Genomic DNA, 24,390 nt, shown 5'->3' with positions numbered 1-24,390 from the left:
CAGTATTAAAGTTTGCACGCGAAGATGATAAAAGTGATGAGGAAGAAATTAATTATGAGATTGGCCTTACCAAATGACTAACTGATATTGATGATGAAATGAAAGGTTTCACCTATTGGCCTCCATCTGATCAAGATGCTGGCAATTTTGTTAGAAAGGAAAAAGTAGTAGACCGATCTTGGCCAAAGTATTCAATTGAGGTCTTAAGGTATTACGGTAAGTGAATTTTGAAGTCACTTGAATTATTATGTAAACATTTGTAATTTATTTCATTTTTTTCTATTCTAATATTTATTCATTCAGATTTCTATATAATTTTATTCAGATCTCTATATAAAAGCAAGAGCTGATGTTAGAGGTTTTGTGGCATAAGGTTCAGCCTATGAGACTGAAAAAGAAACTGGAAGAGGAAAACGAAAAAGAGTACGAAATAGGCTCTTTGAAGACACTGATTCTGATGAAGAAATTGTAAATTGCAGCAAGAAGTCAGTTCTAGCACCGCCGAGTGTTCTTTTCAAACACGTACCGGTCAGGAAGGAAATAATACAAAAAACTGGAAACGAGCTCAATTATTGTTTTTTTCCAGTGACTTCCTTTCCTCCTTTAAAAGTGAGTCACACATTTGTAATGAATGTTAAACTTAATTTTAAGAAATTATATCGTAAGTTCAAAAGTTTTAATATTCTTTAAAAAATCATCTGTTCAGGTACGCTCAAAAAGCAGTGTTTTTGAGAGACTGAAGAGGACACAGGAGGTGAATAACAATAGTAACAATGCTTCTGTCAGTCACACTATGTTAATTACACATGAATCCAATCATAGCAGTAACGGAAAATTATCTCGTAAGAACATAGTACAATTACCTATTAAGGAGACATCACTAGTGACTGCAGAAAATACCCTCTCACAAAGCTATGTTTCCTCTTTGGATGTAGATAAAGAGAACTTAACATATGGCGAACAGAATGAAACACCAAATAAGAAACGCCAGACTAATTATAAGTGTAAAGATACTATGCAGCATGTTCCAGGTTCCTCTGTAGCTTTTCATGGTTCTCCTGTGCAAACAAGACGCTTCAGTCCCCTTAAGTCTAAATTTCATCAGCGCGTTCTTTTTACTTCCCTAGCTAAAAATTCTTCTGAAAATTCTGATGTTGGTAAGTTCTCCTATAAAATTTAATAATATAAATTTTTTTAAATGTATTATATTTATTTCTTTTTTTAATATTGGTAAAGAAGATAAGATATCAAAAATGGAAAAGCTATGTGAGAGAATATATGTTCGATTAGAAGAAATTAATAAGAAGACAGATATAATTATTATGAATCAAGGGAGGCTCAACAGGTCTCTTCTTCCGAATGAAAAGAGATTTCAAAAACCTATAAATCCTCCAGCTCTGCCTGTCAAGACAGAAGATCAATTAGATTTATTGGAAACATTCTTAGAAGACGAGAACAATTTTGCAGCTGTGGTGAGTAAATATCTATTTATATATTGATATTCATAATCATTTATTTACTTTTACTTTTAATCACTTTTTAATATATATTAATTGTGCACAATGTGCCATTTAAAAAAAAAACCTAAATCTAAACTATTATTTTATTAATATGTTAGTGTATTTGAACTCTTTAAGGAATTGTTTTAAAAATAAAATATTATTATATAATAATACTTATTGTTTTTAACATGTTTAGGATTATATATTACCTAACTATGAACATTTTTTTCAATTTTTCTCTTTCTCTCTCTGTCTCAGTTAAAAATGTTAAAAATTTAGTTACAAATCAATTATTTTTAATAATTACAAGTTCATAAAAGCATTTTGAAAGTACATCATTAATCATATTTTATATTTCCTTGTAAAGAACATTATTTTTCCATTATTTTTAGATATCTTGATTTTGATCCTATTGGAAAAACTAACATTGTGTTTATCAACTTTATATACAATTTTCTTTCTAAATTAAGTAAAAATTCATAAAACTATGTTATCTTTTCACGCACAATTAAACAAAAATTAACTAAAAAGTAATATGTTAAATCACTTAAATAAAAAATAAAAAGACTTGATTTAGTGGAACTTTAGTTGAACGTTGAAACATATATATAATTAATTCATAATTGCACTTTTAGCATTTTAATTTGAAAGAGAGAAGTTGAGAGATAAAAGAATTTATGGCTAGTTGATGATATGAGATATTTTTTATTGTTATATATTTCTACCCTTATTGTCTCTCTCTCTCTCTCTCTCTCTGCTCTCTTTTTTTTCTTATTGTAATATACTCTTATAGCAGATGGAAATATTTTTTTTGTGATTTTTGATACGTTTAACAATTGGATTAATTAAAAATTGCTTAACAAATGTAAAATTATTATTATTGAATGGAGTGCAAAATGTCTAACAGGTGTAGCATTGTTATCACTTAATAAAATTAGTTAATTAAAATTTTGAAATTAAAATTTCTCTTGATACAATCGTATATTGTTGTGTCAACATTACCACGCGAAAACATTATACTGTACATTAGAGATTGACAACAAAGCAATATTAAAACTATCCCGTTGAACAGATGAATGTGTTTTGTGTTAATTTAATAGAAGTTTATTGGCAATAAGGATCTACATTTTTTTATAAATGCGGACGATGGACCAAAAAGGATAATATGTGTATTTAAAATAACGTGAAATGAGATTTTTGTTCAATGCACCGTTACACATTCTAAACCGAGAACTCCAGAAATCTGCAACATATGATTCGAACAAGTTACTAGGCTTAACAATGGATCAATGTTGGGAAAGTCGCTTTACTCTGTGTATAAGCTCCTATTCGAAAGTTCCTTTTTAGTTCTGAGATAAAGAATCACATTAGTAAAAATGTATACCACTTTTGCAGATTTTGCAGTAGCTCTTTATTATAATATCTTATCAGATGCATTAATAAACCGAATTTGATTAAAAGTTATATTACATGTATTTAAATTTAAAAAAAAAATTAAACACAGCCTTTGTATTTTTTAAATTTAAATTCATATACCTCACGCTGAACACAATAGTGTCAACTGCATTGTAATCAGTTAGTTTTATCAGTTTTTTTATGTTTCTTTAAGCTATTAAAATAAACAAAAAAAATTTTTAATTCAAATCACGTTTGTTTGGAATTGAAATCTGAATTCAACATATTCCCATACGGAAAATATACACATAAGTATACATCAATCACACGTCAATCATGCGTCAATTATACAGATTCTAATAAGGCCCGACGAGCGGTGCCATTGTGCGAATCGAGCGTGAATTAAAAGTGCGAGCCATACCCCGCTTCTAAGAAAAATTATGTGATTTCTCAGAACATCCCGAGATCTCAAATTAATCAATTGGTTTTCAATTTATTTAGAATTGTGATTTCTCTGTTGTTAATTTTTACATTCTCTCGGATTTACACGTTTTCCCCAATCATATTACATACTATACATATTAGCAAAATAAATTTCAATTTCCAAATCTATATTGATATCGTAAGCACCACTCTCTCTTTTCAAATTTGGGTTTCCAAAATAATATTTATACATACACATATAGCAAAGAAGGAATATACAACAAAAGTCAAACGACACGAAACATATTCCTAAATACAGATGCCAGTACGTGTTTGGTACGCGATCTTATGAGATACGACGAACATGAGAGTATTCTAACGTGTCTGTATAAATTATTTAATATATAATTTAAAATCGGAAAACACAAAAAGTAAAATGTTTTTTATACTAAAATTAGTGTTAATAACCTTACTAAATGAAACGTATGCATATATCACGCAAGATACTGAAACAATACTGCTGCCAGCACGGAACCCGACGGGCGCAAAAGAGGTACGTACGTTTTATTGTGCTGCTTTATTGTTTACTGTTTAAAACATTATCCCATAATCACCAAGTATTTTCTTAATTGTTATCCATTTATAGATATCATTGACTCTAAAAGCTTTCGGACAATTGATTCAACTAAACTTGCATAAAAACGATCGTATTGTATTGCCTGAGTATGAAGTATGGAAATGTCATTTAAATGACAAGTTGAAAGCATCGGATCCAGTGATGCGAACTCGAGCCGGCCAGCACCAGGGCTCCGTGGTAGGGGAAGCATGCACACAAGCGAGAATCGCTGGCCGGCTCGAGTTTGCATCACTGATCGGATCCTTGTTTATATGTACATATATTCACAGGGATCATGTCAGTTCAGCGATCATCAACTTCTGTGACGAATATGGATTGGTCGGTAGTATCATGTAAAAGACGAATTGTCTTAAAATTTTTACTTTTAACCTTTATTGTTTCTTGTTTTATACATAAACATGAGACGCAAAAAACAAATAAATATTTTTTTAATGTAGGAAGGACTCGTTTTTCTGAAGAACGACAACTTTGAGATTAAACCTTTGCGGAACGACCTTGCGTCTTTGTCATTACTCGACGATATTTACGTTCAAGAACAAATTAATCTTTCATTCGGAAAACCTCACCTTATTAAAAGATCACTGCAATATTTTGCTAATTCAAGTCTTTATCATTTCGACAATTTCAAATCGAAGCAACGTTATGTACGAAATACGCAACAGAAATTAATCGTAGAATTGGCCGTTTTCTTCGACAAATCAGCCACTGATAAGAACAAATATTTTTTACGTTTCCATTATAAAAAGTTACGCAATCTGATATTTGCATACGTGAATCAAATCCAACTTTTGTTCCATCATCCGAGTTTGGGTGTTTCCATCGATATTTGGTTGGTACATTTAGAAATTATGCAAGAACAACCGAAAAGTTTGCCAGTTTACGACTTTGAGAAAAAAAAAATATTTACTGCTTCGGAAATACTCCAATCGTTCTGCAATTACGCGACTCTCAGTCTTAGGAAAAAGCGTCATTGGGACCTTGGTCTTTATATAAGCGGATTAGATTTTTCGTTTATAAGACAAGGTAATGGTGGAATTGAAGGACTTGCCTATATAGGAAGATTGTGCAAGAACTGGTCGTCTTGCGCGATAGCAAAATTCGGTGCTGTACCTAGAGCAGTACATTCTGGCTTTGCAGCAGCTCGCATTGCTGCTCACACACATGAAATTGCTCATGTGTAAGTTTATATATACTTATTTTACGTATATATTATTTATAAACACTATTTTTTATAAGAATTTATTTGGTCGTACAATATATGTATATATTTAAAGTTAGAGATAAAAAGAAAGGCTCGTATGGTAATCTATTAATTATAATAATGGCTACAAAGTCGTCGCGGTTATTGGTGTGAAATAATTTATTTTTTATATAGAAATTTATTCGTTTATATTGAGAATTCAAAATATATACCGACGTCAGATTGAGATACTTCGAGTGTTTGAAAACTAGATACATTGATTTCATAACGAAGAATTAGAATGTATGAATTAAGTAGGAAATTATTAAAAGAAATTATTATTAGCAATTCTGATTATTTGTTGTGAAATTAATGTATTTAATTTTCGTACACTCGAATTATCTAAATTTGGAATCGGTGTACATTAGAATGTTTCAGTGTAGACAATTAAGTTTCTAAGTGAAAAATAAATTATTTCTCACCAATAATTGCAGCTATTATTATATTATATTTGATAAAAAATAAAAACATTTTTTTTTAGAGATTTGATTTTTTTATTATTTTTTATTATTTGATATTTTTATTATTAGTTTGTTTATATCAGAGTATTTCAAAATAACGATAAGAAGTAAATATATTGTAAAAATCAATTATTTATTTGTTTCAAAGTTTAGGAGCACATCACGATGTAGAGATAGATGGGAAATGTAATAAGGACAAATACTTGATGGGCAATAACTGGCTAAAACGAGGCCAAGCAACATGGTCAGAATGTAGTCGTAACCAAATTGAAGAACTCGACGAAAAGTGTCTTAGAAATCAGGCGAGATCGATAAACCTCGATGACGCATATGCATTCTATCATTTGCGTTATCATGATTTACCCGGAAGAGAATGGACCGCAAAAGCACAATGCGAATTACATTTTCGTGACCATAATGCAAACGTAGTCACGTTGCATGATATATGTGATACTTTAGAATGCGAGGTGCCTAGTACGTCCAACGATAAGACATCATATAATCGCATTGGAGCGCCGTTGGATGGTACGCTTTTTATTGCTGATTTCTCACATACTTTTTAGTTTAATGTATTTAATATACTTTTTTTCAGGAACTTATTGCGCACCCAGGAAAGAATGCCGGGGTGGAAAATGCGTGCCCGTTCAAGAACCGCCATATATTTTTAATTATTATAGAAAGGATAAATGGAGTGAATGGGAAGTAGGCCCCTGTAAAAGCAGTTGCATCGAGAAATCTAAAGGCGTGCAAATCAGACGACGATTTTGCGTACACAGGAATAAAAGAACGGCGAATTGCAAAGGACCGTATTATGATGTTGTTATGTGCAATGATTTCAGCTGTAATTTTTTCACCAGCCAAACAATTTATCAGTTTGCTCTAAAAATGTGCTGGACATTGAGCAAAGCTATGGAAAGGTTCAGAGGTCCAACAATCCAATTAGAAAATCGGATAGAATCCTCATGGAAGCAGGCCTCTCATGATGTCGAGAAACCATGGATAGCCTGCACTATATTCTGCCTACTAAAGAACACAAGTACTTACTACCTAGTACGTGAAATAATGTTCGATTTTGAACGTTACCCGTACATTTTGTTCCCATATTTTCCCGATGGAACGTGGTGTCACAAAGATAAAGATGGTCAGGATTATTATTGCCGGCAGCATTATTGTCTTCCGGAAAACTACTCATTTAAAAAACAATATTCAAGAGACTATCGACATGTGTGAAGAAGGATCCTAAAAAAAGAAAATTTCAAAATGTGCATAAATTAATTTACAACCGTTAGACAAGTCGTTTAGTTGTTGCAGTTTATTTAACTGATATACAATCGTACGAATTGTCATTATTAACTTCTGTTTTGTGCATCGTCGATTCCTTGCTCAATGAAAACAAATAAACGAAGAATTTGATCAAATTACCGACATCTAAATCGAATTCAATTTATTGGTATTAATAAAAACAAAAAAAATTTTTTTTTAATTGTTAGGTAATAATTAACATTCTCACAAAAAGGAGAATAAATAAATAAAGTACAAGCATTTTTATTTGGTATAAGAAAATGTTTCGGAAGAAGGTCAACGAGAACGATAACGTCACCCAATATGTTATGTTTTAATAATTTACCGATGTTATATAATTAATATTTGTATACATTTACCGATGTTATATAATTAGTATTTGTATATATTTGATGTAATAATTAAAATCAAAATAAAGAAATGCACATTACGTAATTGAGTCATATTCGAAATTTATTTAGTAGAAATAATTGATTTATTGAATTTAAGAGCCTGTTCACCGAACGATGTTAGAAACGACTGAGTTCTGATATATTTGCTAATTTTAATATTTAATGAAAACAACATTTTTCTTATTAAGTAAAATATATATACAAAAAAATATTGATCTACAAGATCTATTACAGTATGTGTAATTTTTGCCTCGTAGCTGGTTGAAGTTTGGAACGTTCCTGGAACGATTTTTTAAAAATGATTTGTCGCTCTTGTCCTTTTGCAGGGAGAAAGTTTTGAGACCCACAAACAAAGTACAAAAGAGACCGATCCGATACATGCGTCGGAAGACACCCTTATACCCGAAAAACAACCCCCAAAATCACTTAAACAATTCTAGCCAAGCTAAAAATAACTTGTCGCTCTTTTCCTTTTGCATAGAGAAAGTTCCGAAACCCTCACAAGACATGCAAAAGAGACCGATTCGATACATGCGTCGGAAGACACCCTTATACCCGAAAAACCACCCCCAAAATCACTTAAACCATTCTAGCCAAGCTAAAAATGACTTGTCGCTCTTTTCCTTCGGCATGGAGAAAGTTCCAAAGCCCTCACACGACATGCAAAAAAGACCGATTCGATACATGCGTCGGAAGACACCCTTATACTCAAAAAACCACCCCACAGCGTCTAAAAAATCCTAACAAAAAATAACTTGTCGCTCTTCTCCTTTAACATAGAGAAAGTTCTGAGGCCCTTACATAACATATAAAACAGACCGATCCGATACATGCGTCGGAAGACACCCTTATACTCAAAAACCACCCCCAAGATCACTTAAACAATTCTAGACAAGCTAAAAATGATTTGTCGCTCTTTTCCTTCTGCACGGAGAAAGTTCCAAAGCCCTCACACGACATGCAAAAAAAACCGATTTGATACATGCGTCGGAAGACACCCTTATACCCGAAAAACCACCCCCAAAATCACTTAAACCATTCTAGCCAAGCTAAAAATGACTTGTCGCTCTTTTCCTTCGGCATGGAGAAAGTTCCAAAGCCCTCACACGACATGCAAAAGAGACCGATTCGATACATGCGTCGGAAGACACCCTTATACTCAAAAAACCACCCCACAGCGTCTAAAAAATCCTAACAAAAAATAACTTGTCGCTCTTCTCCTTTAGCATAGAAAAAGTTCTGAGGCCCTTACATAACATATAAAACAGACCGATCCGATACATGCGTCGGAAGACACCTTTATACTCAAAAACCACCCCCAAGATCACTTAAACAATTCTAGACAAGCTAAAAATGATTTGTCGCGCTTTTTTTCTTCTGCACGGAGAAAGTTCCAAAGCCCTCACACGACATGCAAAAAAAACCGATTTGATACATGCGTCGGAAGACACCCTTATACCCGAAAAACCACCCCCAAAATCACTTAAACCATTCTAGCCAAGCTAAAAATGACTTGTCGCTCTTTTCCTTCGGCATGGAGAAAGTTCCAAAGCCCTCACACGACATGCAAAAGAGACCGATTCGATACATGCGTCGGAAGACACCCTTATACTCAAAAAACCACCCCACAGCGTCTAAAAAATCCTAACAAAAAATAACTTGTCGCTCTTCTCCTTTAGCATAGAGAAAGTTCTGAGGCCCTTACATAACATATAAAACAGACCGATCCAATACATGCGTTGGAAGACACCTTTATACCCGAAAAACCACCCCCAAGATCACTTAAACAATTCTAGACAAGCTAAAAATGATTTGTCGCTCTTTTCCTTCTGCACGGAGAAAGTTCCAAAGCCCTTACACAACATGCAAGAAAGACCGATTTGATACATGCGTCGGAAGACACCCTTATACCCGAAAAACCACCCCCAAAATTACTTAAACCATTCTAGCCAAGCTAAAAATGACTTGTCGCTCTTTTCCTTCTGCACGGAGAAAGTTCCGAGGCCCTCACACGACATGCAAAAAAAACCGATTCGATACATGCGTCGGAAGACACCCTTATACCCAAAAAACCACCCCCAAAATCACTTAAACCATTCTAAGCGACAAGTTATTTTTTGCTAAGCAAAAATTTTTCAGACTCGGGAGTGGTTTTTTGAGTGTAAGGGTGTTTCCGACGCATGTATCAAATCGGTCTCTTTTGTATGTCGCGTGAGGGCCTCGGAACTTTTTCCGGGCAGAAGGAAAAGAGCGATAAATTATTTTTAACATGGCTAGAATTGTTTAAGTGATTTTGGGAGTGGTTTTTCGGGTAAAAGAGTGTCTTCCGACGCATGTATCGGTTTGGTCTCTTTTGCATGTCGTGTGAGAGCTTTAGAACTTCCCCTATGCAAAAGGAGAAGAGCGACAAATCATTTTTAGCTTGAGGAGAATCGTTTAATTGATTTTGGGTGTGGTTTTTTGGATAAAAGAATGTTTTCCGACGCATGTATCGGTTCAGTCACTTTTGCATGTCATGTGAGAGCCTTAGAACTTCCTCTATGCAAAAGGAGAAGAGCGACAAGTCATTTTTAGCTTGGCTAGAATGGTTTAAGTGATTTTGGGGGTGGTTTTTCAGGTATAAGGGTGTCTTCCGACGCATGTATCAAATCGGTCTTTTTTGCATATTGTGTAAGGGCTTTGGAACTTTCTCCGTGCAAAAGGAAAAGAGCGACAAGTCATTTTTAGCTTGGCTAGAATGGTGTAAGTGATTTTGGGGGTGGTTTTTCGGGTATAAGGGTGTCTTCCGACGCATGTATTGGATCGGTCTGTTTTATATGTTATGTGAGGGCCTCAGAACTTTCTCTATGCTAAAGGAGAAGAGCGACAAGTTATTTTTTGTTAGGCGAGGATTTTTTAGACGCTGTGGGGTGGTTTTTTGAGTATAAGGGTGTCTTCCGACGCATGTATCAAATCGATCTCTTTTGCATGTCGTGTGAGGGTTTCGGAACTTTCTCCATGCAGAAGGAAAAGAGCGACAAGTTATTTTTAGCTTGGCTAGAATGGTTTAAGTGATTTTGGGGGTGGTTTTTCGGGTATAAGGGTGTCTTCCGACGCATGTATCAAATCGGTCTTTTTTGCATGTTGTGTAAAGGCTTTGGAACTTTCTTCGTGCAGAAGGAAAAGAGCGACAAATCATTTTTAACTTGTCTAGAATTGTTTAAGTGATTTTGGGGGTGGTTTTTCGGGTATAAGGGTGTCTTCCGACGCATGTATCGGATCGGTCTCTTTTGTACTTTGTTTGTGGGTCTCAAAACTTTCTCCCTGCAAAAGGACAAGAGCGACAAATTATTTTTAAAAAATCATTCCAGGAACGTTTCAAACTTTAACCAGCTAAAAATTTTATAATACATACACTTGCCACACATGCAAAAGCTCCTGAGCATTTATCGATTCATGGTTTATGACCAAAGTAATCATATGTAAAGTCCCAGTGAGCATTATGTTATCAAAAAGAGTTCTTCAAGTACTCAGGTTTGAGAGTTAGACATCCAACAACACCATCTTGAAGATAACATAATGATATCAATAAGCCCTCTAATGCGTCACTTTTAGAGGAAAAAAAGATATCACATAAATGACATCTAAAAGAATATTAAAATCTGACTTCTCCTAAATATCAAGAAAATGTTAACATTAAGAATTGTTATAGCATTATTTTTAGTTTATAGCACTATTTTTATGAATTTAATTATATGAAAAGGAACACAATGTTATATACAATACATTACATAACTTTTTTATTATAAATGTAGAATCCATATAGAAACATTTCAGAAATTATGTTGTATGGTACATTTGAGTAATACAAAAAATAATTTTTCTTTATGTGTTTTACATACAAAAATAAAAACATATAATATATGATCCTTACATAGAAAAATAATAAAAATAAAAGTTATAAAAGTAATATTGAAATTTTATTTTTAATACTTTTCTTAATTATTTATTCAAGTAATTACTATATTGCATATGTAAAAAATAAAATTATCATGACAATAAAATGCATATATAGAATATTTCAATACCACTTTTTTATAATTTACCAAAACTAAATAAAACAAAAAAATCTATAGTTTTTTCTCAAACATTTCATTTCTTCTTTTCATGTCGTTTTGTATGTATTTTGATTTATCCGATCTCCAGCATGCTGAAGCCAGTTTTTAATTACAGTTTGGATGGAATGGGAAGAAATACTCTTTCCACTAATACTGATGATTACATCTGAAAAAATTCTGTTAATGAATTTTATATAATAAAAAGTTAAAATTATAAATTATTATAAAATTATTAAAATTATAAATTTTTATTTTTATTATATATTTACTATTTTCTAAAAAGATATTCAGAATATATTATATAAAAAATATATTCAGAATATATATTTCAGTATATTATACTCAGAAATTTTTTATTAATTAAGAAACGTAAAAATAAATAAATTAATTAACTAATTCTTGAACGTTAAAAATATGTAGTAAATAGATGAAAAAAATTTAATTAATAATAATAATCTCTATAATAATAATAATGATTAAAATATTATGGAAAAATTACAATAAAAATATGTTATTAACTATTCCTTTTTTACATTTTATTAGATTACAGTACACAAAGTATCCAAAAAGTGACACAATTGGTGTGTAGTGAATGTCGGACGATAGAATTTAAATTTTAAAAAACTTGAGTTTTTTTACAATATTTAATAAAGGAGATGTTATTAATCATAGTTTAGCTAATCTGCGCAACTCTTTAGATGGATATTATCTCTGTAAGTCACACGTTTGTTAGAATGCATAGCAAAGCATTAAGTACACTACTAAGTGCATAGCTCATACGTAATGTCCACCTAAAAAATGGTGCAGATTGGTTAAACTATGTTTAATATCATTTATATGACAATTGCTTATTTCTGGAACTTTGTGTATCTCTTTATATATTTTAAAATTTAAAATAATTTAACTAATTAATAAAATAATTTAATAAATTAATTTTACTTTTACTTTGAATTAATTTTTTTCCAATTTTTAATAATTTTTATCAAAAATAATAATTATATAATAATTAGTTAAAAGTAATAAATAAAACTATAAGAAAACAAAAATACCGATAATGACGTCAACAAATTTCATGTCTCTCGTTTGTATAGTATTTTTTTGTCCGGTCCATGAGAGTTTGTAAGCTGGATGATCAGTTAGAGTAAGTTTTAATGCGTTTCTTACATGTTGTTCCGCATCTTTTCCTCCTATAATTCTAATTATCCTTTTCTGTAACAAAATTTATATAATTTAACTTTTATACATGTATTTTTATTTTTTAAATTTAATTGACAAAAAGTACTTACATATTGTGATAATGATACGGAGTTTTGTGTTATCAATTTATTAAATTTTTCTAGTGCCTCAGGCGTTCCAATCGGTAAATTCAAATTTATTGTGTTCTCTTGTGAAGAATATGGATGTATATCTAACAATAATTGTTAGATTGTAACCAATAATCGTGTAATTTTTTTAATGTCATTCTGACAAGCTCCTATTTAAGAAAAACAATGTGTGTGCGTGCGCGCGCGCGCGCGCGCGTGTGTGTGTATGTGTGTGTACATATATATATAATTATAAATATGTGTACATATATTATAATTAATTAATATATAGGAAGAGACAATAACTATTGCCACCTTGGATATTTTCGAAAGTATTAGAGTAGGAGAAAAATTTGCTTAACAGAAATTATATGATATAGAAGATATTCGAGAAACCAATAATTATTATTTTACCTTATATATAACTATAGTTAAATCATATTTATTGGAATATGAATTAATAAAAATTTATTTTTATACACTTACTACAACATAATTCATTATGAGATTCTTCTTTTCTTGTGATATTTTGTTCAATCTTTTGTTGATTGGTTTTATTAGGTGTTCCTAAATAACAATTCCTCCAAGTTTAGGTTATTTTACGTTTTACTTGGGCTATGTCACTTGGCGCGCACAACGCGAGCGTTTATTATTGTTTATTATCCTTGACGACCGTATCGAACTACCGGTTGTCATCGGTTCAAGAGCTTACTTACTAGAGACATCTATAAGTGGACATCATAAATTTTTTGAAAGACGTCTTATAAAAAGATAATTTATTGATATCATTTTTAAGAGATGTTAATGAGGTCTTCAAAAAGTCCTCTTAAAGAGCTCTTCCTCTTAATAATGCTCACTGGGGTATCATTCTACTCTTCCCAGATAGCATAGGTAGGATAAACTAACTTAGTATTAAACAATATCAAGATTTTATATATTAAATTGCAAGCTTTATTTAGATTTACTATTAACGAAAACAACATGTTTCATATTTTCCAACTATCTAGTAAACTTAGCAATAAGCTATTATAGATCTATATAGTTGGCTCCCCCTCTAACGCAAATCGTAAAAACATTTATATATTTGGATTGTACATTGTTTGTACATGAATGTACTATGATTTTTATCGTTTGTACATTTTTCGTTAATTTAAAAAAAAATTACAAAGTTTTCGTAACTGTGCCAATGATAGTTAGCCCCCCCTATGTCGCAATTACATCACGTAAACTATAACTTATGAATTTATTGTGCTTAATCGTTTGTACGTCGTTTGTACATTATTAATAATCGGTTAAATTTATAATTCCAACATTTGTTTTTGTTTAAAACGCAAGATAAATAATTTTTATTTGAATATGGCGGGTACGGAGTACGGAGCGGGTGCGCATGCGTGTGCGTGCGTATGCGCGCCTGTGCGTGCATATGCGTGTATGTGCGTGCGTGTGTGTGCTGCATGTATCGTGTAGGTGTGTATGCGAGTGAGTGGTGGGTGTGTACGTGCGTGTGTATACACACACACAGCATATACCCACACATACGCACACGCCCACTTACACACACAGCATCACATTAGACGGCATTATATCACGGCTATGTCATCACAGCATAGCAAAAGTTAAAAGTTAAAGACTTTTAAAATATCTCTAGACAAAAAACTATTAATTTTTAAGCTTTGTTCCCATTGAGACTTTCGATCAGCATCAATATTATCGAGTATAGAAAATCAGAAAAATTGTCGAAATTTCTTAAAATTTTCTAACATTGAAGAAATTGTATATAATAATATTAATAATCAAATCAGTGATCAAAAATTAAGTAAAGAAAAAAAAAATGTAAAGAAAAGATGTAGTTATTATTACAAATCTGAACCAGATATTCGTCATCGTAACAATCGTATTAAAGATATTAAAAAATTAATGCTTTTAAAAAATGGTTATAACGTCAATCAACCGATTTTAATTGATAAACAACCCTATTTTGCAAGAAATACTTGTCCATTCGATTCTATAATACAAATATTATCCACAGCGGTTATGGATAAATCACAATAATTTACATCAATAGAATCAAATGCCAACAAGACAATGTAATTTATTCTTAATTTTATTAAAAGGAGATCATGTGCGAATATTTACCGATTGTTTAGTACGTGTACCAAGTACTAAATCAGCTTCTTTGATTGGTGTAGATGTTACACTAAACGATTTATACCTATCGGAGAAGCAGATTTAGTATTTGGTACGCGTACTAAACAATCGGTGTAAATTAAGCCATAGATGACTACATATATGACTACTGTGAACCTTAAAAGAGTGGAGATGAACAAAACATTGTGAAAAAAACATAGAGCAGCATTGACGAGAGATGTCTACATTTGTCGCAACGACAAAGATTTTGATTGGCTAGCAATAATTATTTGTTTCGTAAAGCACGAACTAAAAACATTGTGAGAAAATCTATCTTTTCAAAATTGATTCAAATAATTTTTAATCATAATTAAAAGATTTCTATAAAAGGACCCCGCACAAACATTATGAAAAGTGGTTAAATTCGTCGAAATTGCAGTATCATTTATTGATGCTGATCGAAAGTCTCAATGGGAACAAAGCTTAAAAATTAATAGTTTTTTTTCTAGAGATATTTTAAAAGTCTTTAACTTTTAACTTTTGCTATGCTGTGATGACATAGCCGTGATATAATGCCGTCTAATGTGATGCTGTGTGTGTGAGTGAGTGTGTGCGTATGTGTGGGTATATGCTGTGTGTTGTGTATACACACGCACGTACACACCCACCACTCACTCGCATACACACCTACACGATACATGCAGCACACACACGCACGCACATACACGCATATGCACGCACAGGCGCGCATACGCACGCACACGCATGCGCACCCGCTCCGTACTCCGTACCCGCCATATTCAAATAAAAATTATTTATCTTGCGTTTTAAACAAAAACAAATGTTGGAATTATAAATTTAACCAATTATTAATAATGTACAAACGACGTACAAACGATTAAGCACAATAAATTCATAAGTTATAGTTTACGTGATGTAATTGCGACATAGGAGGGGCTAACTATCATTGGCACAATTACGAAAACTTTGTAATTTTTTTTTAAATTAACGAAAAATGTACAAACAATAAAAATCATAGTACATTCATGTACAAACAATGTACAATCCGAATATATAAATGTTTTTACGATTTGCGTTAGGGGGGGGGGGGCTAACTATATAGACCTAGCTATTATTGGTTATTTTATAGTATTCTATCTTTAGTGATAGGTAGAAAAAATATAGGCAATAAAATTAGACTTCTAGAATGTTGCGGTAGAATATAATTTGTCCGGTAAAGTATATTATAAAAAAGTAAAAATGGTATACTGATATTCAACAGTATTTCTTAAATAAAATTAGTAGCATATTATAACCGATTAATACAATAATGCTTCAAACCAATTACATTCGGGAAAAGATAGAAGCAATGTAATGAGATTTACAGTATATTGTTATAGCAGAAAAGAATCTGTAGGGTAAAATAATAAATTAATTAAAATATTGTACATGCATTTAACAGCATACGGTAGATAAATATGAAGAGCATACCATGAGAGTGGTATATAATTGTTATATAAGTAATATATTTTCGGAAAATTTTAAGAAATTATCAAAGTAAATGCGCAGTTGTTTCAATTTGGTTAACGCAAAGCTGAGAGTAGGACGCGTTTTTGTAAATGAAAAAGTTAATTGGTAAAACAGTGAATAATGGATAAAAAAGTGTTATGCCCTAACTAGACCGGAGGATGGTCCTACTTGTGGCTCATTCGATTGCATAGTTTGACAGACCGACCAAATTGATTTAATTGGATAAAAATAATTATTTGATATAGTTAATACAATTAGAAGTCAACTTTAATATAATTTTAACCTGTCAAATTATGCACTCAGATAAGCCACAAGTAGGATTATCCTCCGGTCTAGTTAGGGCATTAGAGCCTATGTGCTATCTGGGTCATAAAGCGTAAAATATTTCGGGCCATTTCGCAGACCGACGTGAGGCAAGAGCCTACAGCTTTGAGAAGCTTCTCAAAGGTGTCGTCAAATCTGTAGGCTTTTTGAGCTAGCTTTGAGCACTACAGTCAGATAAGACTACCGAAATTAGATCTTCCTAAATTTTCCGGCGATTACCACGAGTGTTATCCTTTCTTCGACACCTTCAATGCTCTTATCCACTCAAACATGTCGTTAAGCAACGTACAAAAATTACAATATCTAAGGGCCTCACTCACAGGCGACGCGGCTCAAAGAATCACTGCGTTAGAAATATCCGACGTAAACTACGAAGTAGCGTGGAATCTACTCAAGGAGCGCTACGATAACAAGCGTGTTATCATTCAAGGCCATATAAAGGCAATCATGGACCTACCGTCGATGACTAAAGAAAATCTTGCAGAACTGCGTCAAGTCGCGGACGGTGCAAGCAGGCACATCCACGCTCTCCAAGCACTCAAACACCCCACGCAGCACTGGGACGATTTATTAGTCTATATTTTAAGTAGCAAACTAGACGCGCTCACACTTCGAGAATGGCGTTTATCGCTGACGAGATGCCGACGCTGAGGCAATTCATAGACTTCATTGCTCATCGATGCCAAACGCTTGAGGCAAGCGGCAAATCAAGTGTCGCCACTCCAAGGGTCGCGAACACGCGTTCACAGTCTGACTCGAAGCGTCAATCGTGCTTCGTGGCGGTCAAGGCCAAGTGTATTTTTTGCAAGGGAGAGCATCCCATCTATCATTGTCAAAACTTCTTGCCTTTGCCGATCTCACAGAGAATCTCGGAGATTCGCAAACGCAAGGCCTGCGCGAATTGCTTAAGGTCCATGGATCATAGTTCGAGTAAATGCATTTCTGGCAATTGCAAGTTTTGCAAATTAAAACACAATACATTGCTTCATCTCGCTACCGCCGCACCGACAAAGTAGAGTCTCTACTAACGTAGAGTCTCACGATTCCGCCAAAGACGGATCCAGTGAAGCAATATCCGCGAATTTCTCTGCCGCCCTCACAAATAATGCGCATTCATCCATTCACAACTGCATCATACTTTCAACGGCTACCGTGTACGCATACGATAGCAAGGGTTCGCGACAGCCCTGTCGCGTACTGCTAGATGCTGGCTCACAAGCAAATTTCATTTCACAACGCTTTCTATGAGCGCTTACGCTTAAGCTGCGATCTCTAGACGTTTCCGTTTCGGGAATAAACCGAACGACCACAAAGGCATCTCAAGCAGTAGAAATACGGCTGCAATCGCGTACAAATTCTTTTAATCTCTCCCTCGATTGCATTGTAACTGATCACGTGACCGACGTGTTTCCGGCTTTCACGTTAAAAAGAAGCGTCTTCGATATTAAAGCGAAATGTTATCGGGAAAATGATATTGTTGCTATTGTTACGTCCTGATAGATGTAGAATTTTTTTCGTTGGGCTCGGCGATCGACGTAAACGGACCTGACCGCACGAGCCGAGCGGCACGTTTAGGACTTGCGACGGGTCAGCGACTGGAAGAGTCGTTTTTACTCCGTCAACAAGTCAACCGCTCGTGGTTCCCTTTTTGGGTCAAGGAATTGAATCCCTATTACCCGGGGCGGAACCTTTGTGCGCAATTTGAGAGGGAAGGTGTGAGGGGGTGACGAACGAGGAGGGTGTGGTTAAATAAAAAAAAAGAACAAAGTTTAATTTACTAAAGACAACATTTTAATTCGATTAAATTTATAATTACGATACAAAACTCAACTCTTATTCACACGTGTTTTATATTTCTATTAGTGTATTTTTCACAAGTGTGTGTGTGTGTGTGTGTGTGTGTGTGTGTGTGAGTGTTTTATTTTTCCGGAGGGAGGACAGAAGAAATAATAAAATAAAGAGAAATGAACTGACTTACTCGTTGCAGAGTAGTTTCGGATCGCGTTGAATATGTTCGGTGGTTCTGAGCAGGCGCCCCGTTGAGGGAAGGTGTTGTATAGGCGTCGGACCCTTTTGTAAACGAGTGGGCACCCTACTGCGGGATGGTGTCGTCAAGGTAATGGACCCTCTACTTGAGATGCACCACGAGATGGTCGCGACAAGGTATCAACTGACTTTACTCTTTGATTCGCGCCCCCGAACTACTCGAAAAACTGTTTGAGCTAAACGGAATAACTGCGCAAAACTGCTTGAAAAACTGTGTGTGATTGTGTCCGGAGCCACCAGAACACGGGTTTTTATACTTTTTCTTTGGGGTAGATTCTTTGGAAAATCTTAGGTTTTTGGAGCGGGGATCGAATAGGAATTAGTCTTGCGAGAAAATTTTTAATGTGGGGGAGGATGGCGTCATTTTTAGCTAATAGGATTGGGTTTAGATGATTAGGTTACTTGAAATGAGATAGGAAGAAAGAGGCCCTAACGAATAAGGAATAGCGTCGTTTCGGGTCCATATATGATGGGGGTAGGTTTTTGAGGTGGCGTAACCCGGTTGGTGTTAATTAGTATAGGTGGGGTGCATCTCAGTGTCTTAAGATCTGGGTGGGCGTAGTCTTTAGACCATACGATGGAATGATGGGTGGTCTATAGAAGTGCTTGCCCCGATTCTCGGCTTTCGGATTGGGTGGTTAAGAATCGGTATATAAGTTCGCAAAGCCTTGGGTCACTGATCTAATAAATTTGACAGTTTACGACTGTCGCGTGCCCTTGGTGTCGCGTGGAGAGTGCGACTAACGCATCTCGGTTTCCCAGACCTACTAAACACGTGCGCCGTATCAGGTGTCGCGCCTTCTCGGCATGCGACTGCGGTCATTCCCCGATCGTTACTCGGTAAAACCCTATCTACTAGCTAGAGTTCCCGTAGGTGGAATCCAAGAGTATGACTAGTTGGTGCCAGTTTTTTCTTTTTATCTCTTACTCTAACCGTCTGGAGTCGGTTAAGGACTCCAGCTACCGCGAAGTTTTGACTTTTACGGTTTTTCTGGCGACGATAGGCACGCTGAGCGGCCAAGGTATTTTGAAATATCCATGCTATTTTTCTCCGTGAGAAGATTCGAGCTCCTGGTGTCTCATGAGAAAAACAGCTCTGGCGTTATAATATTTCTTAAGAGTTTTGTTGGTTCCGCGTTTACTAGGTCTGGTATTTAATGAAAAGAAAAGAATCGTGTAGTCTGATCAGGACGTAACACTATAAAGAGAACACAGTTTGGGCCAGGTTTAAAATTGTATCCAAAATATTTGGGCCCTTATCGTATTAGTAAGGTTTTAAGAAATGATCGTTACGTTGTGGAAAAAATCGGTGAGCATGAAGGTCCACACAGTACCCATACTTCAGTCGATCATTTGAAGCCGTGGATTGATATATAATTAAGTCAATCTAGTTGTAGCTCTGATGAAGAAGAATAACTATTAAGTACCGTACAACTGAGGTCAGTTGATTAGTAGGATGGTCGAATGCAGTAACGATCCCTTAGGTTTAAGATAAATATGTTGTGCGTGTCCGCCTTGAGCGAATTGTATACGCGTTTTGTCTTTGCCGAGAGCGGCGCGGCACATTGGGTGTTTACGATAATTCAAGTTCGAGTTAGTTTCACTAGGACCGAAAAATGAGATAGACATAACCATCTAGAATCTTTATGATTTATGACAACTCAACGCTGTCTTGTATTGCTTGAGTTAAATTAATTGAACTTGTTGAGTTTATAGAGCAAATTTTATTGTAATAAAAAAAGGTTAACTGCAAATCAGTCTATGAAAGAAACAAATAATGTTGGTATGTATGTTGGTATACCTCTTTAATAGATATAATTATATATATATGTATATAATTATATTTATTAAACTCAACAAATTCAATGAATTTAACTCAAGCAATACAAGACAGCGTTGAGTTGTCATGAATCATAAAGGTTCTAGATGGTTATGTATATCTCATTTTTTGGTCTTAGTGAAACTAATAGCGTTTTCGATTATACAGGATTTGAACGACCCAGGGTTGATCAATCACTATTTTACTATAAATGCAAGTCTTTCATTGGTGGAGAGGTTGCAATGACGTCATTAACCAACCCTGGGTCGTTCAAATCCTGTATAATCGAAAACGCTATAACTCGAACTTGAATTATCGTAAACACCCATTATTAGCCGTTGGGCATTAGCCACGTAGCCGCCGAATTGAAAAGAAGTATCGAAGCGCACGTTGTCTTTATATTCTTAATCTTTTATCTAATAAACTTTATGTTATTATTTTAACATCCTACATATATATATTTAATATATATTTAAAAACTTATGTTTATAACATATTTATAACTTATGTAAGAGATTTAATTAAAATTGAAAGTATTTCAGACTAAAAGATTTTTAAAGAAAAGGCTTTATTTTCAAATCTATAAAACAATTACAAATTAATTGACCAACTTACAAATTAATAATTCATTAATCAACTTTATAGTTTCATTTGCAATGCATTCATTATTCTAATTCTTTTTGCATTTTCTTCGGCAGTATTATCGTCGCAAACAGGTAGGTATCTGTAATTCTTCATATGATTGGACGCCAATAGTCATCGTATTATCTTGTAAAATGCAAATGTTATGTAATACGCAGTATGCAATGATGAATTCTGGAATTTTTTAAATATCTGTCAGTGGTAGACAATCCAACAGAATTCTAAAGCGTATTTTTAATTGCCCAATCGCACGTTCAACTGCCATCCTGGTTGCTGACAAGCAATAATTGAAATTTTTTTGCCGATTTGTCAGATGTCCGTTATCTCTAAATGGAACCATGACGTGCGGATTAATTCCATATGCAGCATCTCCAATAATATGAGAATTGTTAGGAAAGTACACATCAGACATCTGTAGAAAACCTGCTACTGGGGAATTTCTAAAAACTCGAGCGTCGTAAACACTTCCTACTTCCTCTGCATAGCAGTGTGTAAAAAGGCCACGTGAATCACACATTACTTGCACATTTAAAGATGGAAATCCTTTCCGGTTTATATAAGAAACAGAATCGATTGACGGAGCTCGGATCTTAATATGTGTTCCGTCTATCGCACCGATCACATTTGGAAAGCCACACGTCTTTTTAAATTGTTCCATGATATTGGCAGCAATAACTTCATTAGGCCATTGGATAAACCGAGGTGCAATACAATGAAGTGCATAAGTAACGCGTCGTAGAGCTCTGAAAGCAGTTGCTTTGCCAACTGCAAATTTCACACAAACGGATCTATAAAATTCAGAAATCAAGTATTGAGTAGTTGGTTACAAAATAATTAAACTATATATGATAAAGGCAATAGAATGGTTACATGAATACCTGGGTTCTAATTGCTTCTCTGCTGAAATTGGTTTTCTACCAAATTCGATTCCTGTGGCATTTAGCGCAGGTCCAATTAATGACAACACCATTTCAACACATTTCAAATGTTGCTGGATACATCCTACAATGTTAGATTTTAAGTGACATGAATTCGACTGGCATAAATTAAAATCGGAGCATAAGTCGAATATAACGGGAGCGAAACTTATAGGAAGCGAAAATTGAGATAATGGAATGTAAAAGAAGCATTAACGCTTCCTTATATTTCTCATTATATACTCGACTTACGTTCCGATTTTCATTTTCGCCAGAGATGATCAGATGGAAAATATGTCAACTTTTATACTTTAATAATGTTTATATTTAAATACTTACCTAAAATGTTCTTTAAATATAGTATTGGTGTAATTTGGAATTACACGCTCTACGTAATCCGTAATTTTTTCATTTGAAATTATTTCTCCACGTGATTTATTTATCATTAATATAGAATATAACGTTTGCATATTATTAGAAATGTCTTCGACATCATTTTCATTTTTACTTCGCTTGATTCGGAGTCATCGCTTTCCTTTTTACTTAAAAGTATTAACGAAGATATTACAATTGATACTGGAATTTTTTGTTGACGTCTCGTGCAGCGTCCATTTTCAATACACGCACAAAGCGTACAAAAATCAGCAATCTTTTAATAATTTGGAAATATGAATAAAAATTATAAATTTCAAAGAAAACTGAATCGGAAAGCGTACGAATAAAAAATACAAAAAATGGTACAACGACGTTGCTCGTAAAGTCGTCTCACAAATATTTAAATTCAAGCGACAGGAAAACGTTCCGAATTACTAAAGCGCTCCATGCGCATTGACAAAACGGAACGATTTTGAAGCACTACACAGCAGTAATGCACTCTATGCGATTCATGCGTAGCTCGGAACGCACCCATAATGTTGTCGCACCTTGTCCCTAACTTTCCAAAATTAGTTGCTGTAACGGTTGTCGACAACATGATTGCAAAATCACAACATTTGGCTATCTGGGTATCTTTTAGATAGATGCAGAATTTGTGCGACGATATTCACAGCAACAAGGAGATGCTCTCTGCAGTGAATTTGGATTGCTTTCAGAATAAAACATATGTACCTACACATACACGCATGATACCTATTTATACTTACCCTATTTATACTTAAAATGCATTAAAATGTGTTTGTATAATTTTTTAAATATAACTATGTAAGTATAATAAATTTAATTATCTATCACTCTGTGTTTAGAATAACGATAAAAATAGTAATATTTAACCAAAGTAATGAGTAATTTTTGACACATTGCAGATTAATGATATTAGTAAATTAAAACACAATAGTGAGTCATCATTGACTAAATCAAAAGTTTACATTAACATATGCACATAGTAAGAAATAAACTAAATTTTAGTCAAATGTAATACATTTTTTTAGTTAAATCATTTAAGGGGATGCTGGAGTTACCGGCCGGACATTATATTTTTTCGAACAAGAATATCTTTTTATTGGTTGCATAGAATTGTAAATCCTTTTGCAGGAGTAAAGTGTACACAAAATCGGAATTCGGGCTGCTCGACTTTATTTGGAAAAAAAAAATTAATAACAAAATTTGTTTCTATTCATTAATTTCTATTCTGCTCTTAGGATAACATATTGTATAGAGCTATCTATTTTCGTTTTTTATAAAAGTTTAACAGTTTTAAGACGCTGAATAAGAGCAGCCCGAATTGCGGACTGCAGAATAGAATGTTATGGAACCATTAAAATTGGGCTGAAAAGTCTAATGTAAAAAATATTCTTGTCCGACTATTTTTACATACGTGTGCGTCCAATATCGGTATAACAAATGAAAAAATAACAGAAGATTAGTTCCAAGATAATATCAGAGAGGCGCTATACAATAATATGCGAATATATACACGCACCACACATACGCATACACAATACATTCATACTTATAGCGTTTTCGATTATACAGGATTTGAACGACCCAGGGTTGATCAATCACTATTTTACTATAAATGCAAGTCTTTCATTGGTGGAGAGGTTGCAATGACGTCATTAACCAACCCTGGGTCGTTCAAATCCTGTATAATCGAAAACGCTATTAGATTATGACTTATGCCGATAATATCACTCTAATTTTTAGTTCCATCGAAATGATGGCGCTTTCGCGTCGGAGTTCGTCAAGCACTCCAGCATCCTCTTAACTCAGGGCTGCACAACTGGCGGTCCAGTA

At 33.9% G+C, this 24,390-nt stretch overlaps 1 protein-coding gene and 1 pseudogene across 4 annotated transcripts; one reads left to right on the top strand and one right to left on the bottom strand.

The window, feature by feature from the left end:
• Positions 1-3,106: 3,106 nt before the first annotated feature.
• On the top strand, positions 3,107-7,532 carry LOC105676887 (A disintegrin and metalloproteinase with thrombospondin motifs adt-2-like). Of its 4 annotated transcripts, none has more exons than XM_067354926.1 (6): positions 3,819-3,873; positions 3,967-4,050; positions 4,227-4,275; positions 4,395-5,134; positions 5,807-6,183; positions 6,251-7,530. In XM_067354926.1, exons 2-6 carry the CDS (start codon positions 4,046-4,048, stop codon positions 6,886-6,888), a joined length of 1,809 nt encoding a protein of 602 aa, XP_067211027.1. In that variant the 5' UTR covers positions 3,819-3,873; positions 3,967-4,045; the 3' UTR covers positions 6,889-7,530. The 4 variants fall into 4 exon arrangements, with proteins under 4 accessions (XP_067211022.1, XP_067211027.1, XP_067211033.1 ...); XM_067354932.1 differs by having other exon boundaries at positions 4,227-4,279; XM_067354921.1 differs by having other exon boundaries at positions 3,107-3,873; positions 3,967-4,275; positions 6,251-7,532.
• Positions 7,533-11,118: 3,586 nt separating this feature from the next.
• LOC105678400 (uncharacterized) lies at positions 11,119-13,478 on the bottom strand (annotated as a pseudogene).
• Positions 13,479-24,390: the final 10,912 nt, after the last annotated feature.

Source organism: Linepithema humile, chromosome 1, assembly GCF_040581485.1.
Source record: "Linepithema humile isolate Giens D197 chromosome 1, Lhum_UNIL_v1.0, whole genome shotgun sequence".
Lineage (NCBI taxonomy): Eukaryota > Metazoa > Arthropoda > Insecta > Hymenoptera > Formicidae > Linepithema > Linepithema humile.
Note: the sequence above shows the minus strand (reverse complement) of the source record. Positions and strands in the feature narration are given on the sequence as shown.